The 7,723-nt window shown below is 38.8% G+C and overlaps 1 protein-coding gene across 4 annotated transcripts in view; it reads left to right on the top strand.

Annotated features, from left to right (window-relative positions):
- UBAP2 (ubiquitin associated protein 2) overlaps positions 1–7,723 on the top strand; it is a 135,419-nt gene that overhangs the window by 52,794 nt on the left and 74,902 nt on the right. For all 4 annotated transcript variants that reach the window (XM_024132878.2, XM_028494060.2, XM_055087243.1 and 1 more), the window contains one exon: positions 5,360–5,437. In XM_024132878.2, coding sequence (XP_023988646.1) covers positions 5,360–5,437 — 78 coding nt within the window. The remainder of the gene's footprint in view (positions 1–5,359; positions 5,438–7,723) is intronic.

The raw sequence follows: 7,723 nt of genomic DNA, 5'->3' as shown, positions 1-7,723 counted from the left end.
TAATGGATGGGGCTGTGTTCCTGTCTTGCTAGTTGTTTGGCATAGGGTGTCCAGCACTGTAGCTTGCTGGTCGTTGAGTGAAGCTGGGTCTTGGTGTTGAGATGGAGCTCTCTGGGAGTTTTTCGCCGTTTGATATTACATGGAGCTGGGAGGTCTCTTGTGGACCATTGTCCTGAAGTTGGTTCTCCCACCTCAGAGGCACAGCCCTGACACATGGCTGGAGCACCAAGAGCCTTTAATCCACACGGCATTCACCATCCTTTCCCTCAGGGTCTGCTACGGTGTATCTTTCGCACTGCCTTAGTCTAGAAGCTCCTGCCCCTGCTCCTCAGGCGGCGTCACCATGGGAGGCCTGACCTTTAATTTTCTATTGCTCATTTTTATGTGAAATGAGTCTCCTTGGACTTCTACATGGCAACATGGTTCAAAGTGGCTTTTCTAATTTCATAGTGTTTCCTCTTTTTCTGTGTAATTATGTTGGCTTGCTTTCTGAGATTTCCTGTCTTTGTTCTCCTCCCCCAGTGTGGACTTTTTTAGATTTTTCTATATATGTGGCCCAGTTTTGATTCTACTCCCAGTATTTTCTCTTGATGGGTACCTTAGCTGCTTAGTTTCAGTAGTTTATGATGGTAACTACCCCAGCCTATTTAAACCTTTCTGCAATCCTAGCACATAGTTTGCTGTTGGAGTTGTCAAAACCCTACAGTGCCAGGTGCTGTGCTCAAATTGGCCCACCTTACTTTCCAGTAAATGCCTCTTGGCTACTTGAGGTTTTCCTGTTCTTAGACCAGTCAGACACCCCAGTGCTGGCTTCTGCCACAATTATTACCATGCAGATCTTGTATCTGTTGTTTTTTCTTTTCCTGTTTGTATTTTGCGGTTTGTAAGGGATACCTTGTCACCTAGTTTTATTCTGTGTTGTTGTTGTCCATGATATTTTAGGTTTGCTGTAAAGTTAGAACAAAGATGTTTCTTTATACAAACATAATTCCACTATCAAATTTCGTAAATGTATCATTGTTACAGTGTTCTTTCTCTACAGTTAATATTCCAGTTTTGTCAATGTGGAACTTTCATTTATTCCAGTAATGTCAGTTATTCCAGTAATGTCCTTTATAGCACGTTTCCTTCTTTCAGTATAGCATCATCATACCCCTTAGCTTGACATGCATTTTTAGTCTTCATTAATCTGGAACAGTTCTTAGTCTTTCTTGGTCTTCTGAAATAATAGCGATTTTGAAGAAGGCCAGTTACTGTAAAAAATGTTCAATTTGAATTTGTGTTTTGATGTTTCCCCCGATTAGATTCAGATTATAGATCTCAGGAATGCTGTTTAACTGACATTGAGTATTTCTGAGTACCATATGTAGAGTCACATGATGTCTCTCTGCCCCTCCCAGAGGATGTTAATTTTGATCACTCAGTCCAGGTTTTGCCCATTTCCCCTAATTTATTTTTTACTAGGTTTCTGCCAGCAAGTAAAAAATAATCTTTGTGAAGACACTTTGAGACCATGTGTAAATAACCTCTTCCTCATCAAGCTTTCCCCTTTAGAATCAGCATTCGTTGATGATTCTTGTTTGAATTAGGCTTTACTGTGGTGGTTGCAAAATGAAGATGTTTTCAGCTCTACTACTCCCTCTTGTAGTCTTTTTATCATTGCCGTATTAGTAAGCATATTTTTATTTTTATTTTTAAAAAATTTATATATTTATTTTTGGCTGTGTTGGGTCTTCGTTGCTGCGCACGGACTTTCTCTGGTTGCAGTGAGCAGGGGCTACTCTTCGTTGTGGTGCACGGGCTTCTCATCGTGGTGGCTTCTCTTGTTGCGGAGCAGGGGCTCTAGGCGCACCAGCTTCAGTAGCTGTGGCATGCGGGCTCAGTAGTTGTGGCTTGCAGGCTCTAGAGTGCAGGCTTAGTAGTTGTGGCGCACGGGCTTAGTTGCTCCGCGACATGTGGGATGTTCCCGGAACAGGGCTTGAACCTGTGTCCCCTGAATTGGCAGGCGGATTCTTAACCACTGCGCCACCAGGGAAGTCCCAGTAAGTGTATTTTTAAAAGATTACTCTAATGATCTAAGAAGTAAAAATCAAACCAAATAGAGATCATTTTTATTTTTAATTGGTTAAATTTGCATTTTTTAGACTGGATTTTGAGGAAGCAGGCTCTTTTACACTGTTAATTGAGTATAAAGTTTTGCAGCCTTTGTGAAGAGCATTTTTGAGCAGATGGTATGAAACTCCTTTTAACGTTTTTCTATATACTTCTTTGACCTAGTAGTTTCACATCTTTGTATTTATTCTAAGAAAGCTATCCTGGATGTATTAGGTGTAATAATGGCTCCCTGTAGTGTTTGAGTAGTAATGAAAAATTCATAGAGTAAGTAAAATGCAAGACCTATCCAGTAGATTTTTATGCAGCCAATAAACATGATATAGGTATTTACAATTGATTATGTGTTCCTACAAAATAGTGTGATTAGTATTTTGTTCTTGATATAAGAGAAAAATATGTAAGTACCAAATAAATAGTTTTTGGTATTAGTTACCTTATGGGTCACTGTTATTTTCTTGTGGACTTTGTGAAAATTTTGTAATTTAAGGAAATTTAATGGTAAGAGTGATGAACATTCATATTGCTTGTGGTGCAGCAAGGCTCAATGAATATGCGTGAGGTACAATTTCTAGATTTGAAATTCAGAGTAGAAGTGATTGCTATCAGGAAAAACGGGCAAAAATTAATCATGTAGGGTTTTAGCACTAAGGGCCGCATTGGTTTACTTTCTTTTTTTTTTTTAGTTTATTATTTTTTTATTTTTAAATAATTTTTAAATTTTTATTGAAGTATAGTTGATTTACAGTGTTGTGTTAATTACTGCTGTACAGCAAAGTGATTCAGTTTTATATATATATATATATATATATATATATATATATTCTTTTTTTTATCCCAGTGGCTTACTTTCATAAAAGGTTGCCGCTACCCAAAGCTCAAATGTATAATGTGGAAGTGCCATCTTCTAGAACTCACCTTCCCCTTTGGTTTTCCTTTTTACCTCATTCAGTTATTTCATACCTTGGTCCTTTTGGCTGCCGCATTGGGACTTCTTACTTGAGGGTGTGTGTAAAGAAGGCCCTTACATACACTGGTTAGAATTGAGGTAAAATTTGCCATGTGTGTAGACACTATACAAACATCTTTCTGGGTGTAATGTAACACTACAACTGAGGTCACAGCAGGCATAGGTTGGGATGAAAGGATTGGACATTAGATTGGAGGGAACAGACCAAAGCTAGCTGGAGCTTGTATAATCAACCAACAACATGGACTGGAACGCTCTTGTGAGAAGCGTTTTTACATTGTAAAAAACACTAACAACCTCTCCCCCTCCACCCCCATTGAGATTATTATGAATCTATATTAAAAGCAACGATGAAAAGTTGTTTATTGGGACTTCCCTGGTGGCGCAGTGGTTAAGAATCTGCCTGCCAATGCAGGGGACACGGGTTTCAGCCCTGGTCCTGGAAGATCCCACATGCCGCGGAGCAGCTAAGCCCGTGCGCCACAACTACTGAGCCTGCGCTCTAGAGCCCGTGCGCCACAACTACTGAGCCTGCGTGCCACAACTACTGAAGCCCACGCGTCTATAGCTTGTGCTCCGCAACAAGAGAAGCCACCGCAATGAGAAGCATGCGCACTGCAAAAAAAGAATAGCCCCTGCTCTGTGCAACTAGAGAAAGCCCGCACACAGCAACGAAGACCCAATGTAGACATACATATGTACATACATAAATATATTTTTAAAAAGTTGTTTATTATTAGCACTTAGTGGGTCTCCCCTCCCCCCCAAGCTCATTCAGTAATTTAAATGATTTAACTTTAAAAATATTTATGTTGGGAGTAAAGACTTCAGCTAGCAATGGTTGGTATGTTACTATTAACTGATTGCACAAGAGTTACCTTTTTCAAATTTCTTTTTTCTTTTTCTTTTTATTTATTTTTTGGCTGTGCCACACGGCTTGTGGGATCTTAGTTCACTGACCAGGGACTGAACCCACACCCTCAGCAGCGAAAACACGGAGTCGTAACCACTGGACCGCCAGGGAATTCCCCAAAGTTTCCTCATTTAAAAAATATCTTTCTGGGCTTCCCTGGTGGTGCAGTGGTTAAGAAGCTGCATGCCAGTGCAGGGGACACGGGTTCGAGCCCTGGTCCGGGAAGATCCCACATGCCACGGAGCTACTAAGCCCATGCGCCACAACTACTGAGCCTGTGCTCTACAGCCCGCGAGTCACAACTACTGAAGCCCTCACGCCTAGAGCCCGTGCTGCGCAATAAGAGAAGCCACCGCGATGAGAAGCCCGCACACTGCAACGAAGAGTAGTCCCCGCTCACTGCAAATAGAGAAAAGCCTGCTCACAGCAACAAAGACCCAACGCAGCCATAAATAAATAAATAAATAAATAAATAAATAAATAAATAAATAAAATACCTTTCTAATTTTTAATTGCCAGAAATACTACAAAAGGAAACCTCAAAAATTCGGTAATTTGATTTTTTTTTAAGAAGGATCCCCAATGAAGATTCTGCATGCCGCAACTAAGCCAACGCAGCCATAAATAAATAAATAAATAAATAAATAAATAAATAAATAAATAAAATACCTTTCTAATTTTTAATTGCCAGAAATACTACAAAAGGAAACCTCAAAAATTCGGTAATTTGATTTTTTTTTAAGAAGGATTTTGAGTGAAAAAAGCAACTGGAAAAGAGTTTTCTACATAGTTGACTAATTTAAGCATTTGAAAGTTGCTTCCTTTAAAATTCTGTTAAATTGAAACCATTTTAAAATTGTGTTTAAAAATAAAAATGTAACTTTAAAAATAATATTTATTTAGATAAATACAGCCTTTTCCTTTCCGAACTGACCTTTTTTGAGTTGATAGCAGAGCTTTTTTGCTTTTTGACAGCAAGGTTGTGTCTAAGCCTGTATCCTGGCGGTTGTTTCCACTGCTTCCTGTTCTTCCACTTTCTGTTATGCTGTAACTTCATCTGCCCAGGGGAAAGAAAATTCAAAAAAGAAAATTCAAATGAGTCACAAGGCTAATGAAGATGAACAGGACTTTAGGTCCTTTGGTCAAAGGAATGGGACCTCTATGCTATTTAATTTGATGCTTATTTACCTTTTGGGAATACACTGTATACATTTAAGAGGTCTAAATTCAGAGTCCTTTTTTTTAGTTAATCAGTATTTCTGTTACCACAGTGATTGAGAGTTTTTATGTGTTTATACCAGATTTTGGCATCTAACTTGTATTTTTGGTGCTCCAATCTTGAACAGTTGTATGTGCTTTTCCAGGCAACAGCTGAACAGATGCGTCTCGCTCAAGTGATCTTTGATAAAAATGATTCAGAGTTTGAAGCTAAAGTTAAACAGGTATGTTTCTGGCAAAGGATACTGTCATTTTTGTTATCTATTCTTACTGTGCTTAAAATGGTAATTTCACTAGAGATTCTTATTTTAAACTGTGCTTCTTGCTTAGTTGTAAATAATTGGATTTTGAACTTGTGATTCAAAATCAAAATACCTGTATTGGTGGCTAGAGTGAAAGAGTTTTGGCAATAGAACCTTTCTGAGTTACTAGTGTTACATGTGAACAATGAGCATTTGTGAAAGTACAATGGTATTGTATATACCTGTGCATAGAAAGTATATTTAGTATATGGCAGGTTCTCAGAAAATTTTGTTCATTGTTACAGAAGAGCTGATTTGCCTTTTCACATATCGTGGTGATTCCAAACGTAGATTGGAAAAGTTATAAAATTAAATTTTAGGGTTACGTCTTCACTTAGAACTTCACTGATATAACATTATTTTAATTTCACTTTCTTCTTTCCTGATAAGACTTCTTTTCCCTTCAAGATTCTAGAAACCAAGCAATAACCTTTACCTTGGTAGAGGTCTACCACTAATTCCTTGGAGTGAAAGTCCCTTGGTGAACTCTTTATTTTAGCCCTTTAGTATGTAAACTCTTTGTTCTTACTTATAGTTGCTGTCATTAGTCTTAATGGTGATATTTTTGGAAAGCCACAAAAATTATTTATTAAAAATCATAGAACTTATTCGCTGGAATGAGATTTATGAATTGTTTGAGACATACTTCTACATATTATATTGCCTTTTATCTGAGTAGCATAGCAGATACACAAAAAAGAGCACTGGTACAGGAGTTCAGAGCTTTAAGTTTTAACGATGGTTCTCTCTCTTACTAATCCAATCACTGGGGGAGTTTTGATGGTTACTATAAGTCTTATTTTTAAAAAAAAAATAAATATTATTTATTTATTTATTTGGCTGCATTGGGTCTTGGTTGCTGTGCACGGGCTTTCTCTAGTTGCGGCGAGTGGGGGCTACCCTTTGTTGCGGTGCCTGGGCTCCTCATTGCGGTGGCTTCTCTTGTTGCGGAGCACAGGCTCTAGGTGCATGGGCTTCAGTACTTGTGGCATGCTGGCTCAGTAGTTGTGGCTCGTGGGCTTAGTTGCTCCATGGCATGTGGGATCTTCCTGGACCAGGGCTCGAACCTGTGTCCCCTGCATTGGCAGGTGGATTTTTAACCACTGCACCACCAGGGAAGTCCCTACTGTGCATCTTAACAACTGCATGTGATGGGTATCGACCTACTACAAATCATTGATAAAAAGCTGACCTTATTAGTAGACATCCAAAGACTGAAGCATGGGAAAGCTGTAGAATGTATAGAACCTTGCTGGGTAACACAGGGAGGAAATCAGATGGAATGATGTGGTGTAAAGAGCTGTATTTATGAGACCAGGAGACCTGGCTTCCCTGTAGGCTAATTGTTTTGTGACCACAGAGAAATCACTTCAGATGTTGGGGGTCAAACTGTTTTGAACTGCCGCTCATACATACTAAAATAGTTAAAGGTACTTAAAACACAGCAGATATTTAAATCATACATTTGTTCACTGATAATTGAGAAACCTATATTGTGCCTAATCTGTGATTGTTCCTTGTGTTGAAAATATTAAATAGCTTAATTATCCCTTGTTAAAGGGAATACACCAAGGAGATTTCTTTGATTTCAAACATAGCACCCTGTTGAGGCTACTTGAGAAAATAGTATGTCCAGGAGTGAGTTTTGTGATAGCTGCCAAATTCTTATTAGTTACCTGTTTTATACATATTAGTGTATATATGTCAATCCCAATCTCCCAGTTCATCCCACCACTATTAGCCCCGCTTTCCCCCTTTGGTGTCCATACGTTTGTTCTCTACATCTGTGTCACTATTACTGCCTTGCAAACCAGTTCATCGGTACCATTTTTCTAGATTCCGCATATATGCGTTATTATACAATATTTGTTTTTCTCTTTCTGACTTACTTCACTCTGTATGACAGTCTCTAGGTCCATCCACGTCTCTGCAAATGACCCAGTTTTGTTCCTTTTCATGGCTGAGTAATATTCCATTGTGTATATGTACCACATCTTCTTTATCCATTTGTCTGTCGATGAGCATTTAGGTTGCTTCCATGAGCTGGCTCTTGTAAATAGTGCTGCAGTGAACATTGGGGTGCATGTGTCTTTTTGAATTATGGTTTTCTCTGGGTATATGCCCAGTAGTGGGATTGCTGGGTCATATGGTAATTCTATTTTTAGTTATTTAAGGAACCTCCATCTGTTCTCCATAGTGGCTGTATCA

This window comes from Physeter macrocephalus, chromosome 9, assembly GCF_002837175.3.
Source record: "Physeter macrocephalus isolate SW-GA chromosome 9, ASM283717v5, whole genome shotgun sequence".
Taxonomy (NCBI): domain Eukaryota; kingdom Metazoa; phylum Chordata; class Mammalia; order Artiodactyla; family Physeteridae; genus Physeter; species Physeter macrocephalus.
The sequence above is the reverse complement of the archived record's forward strand: the minus strand, read 5'-3'. Positions and strand labels throughout refer to the sequence as shown.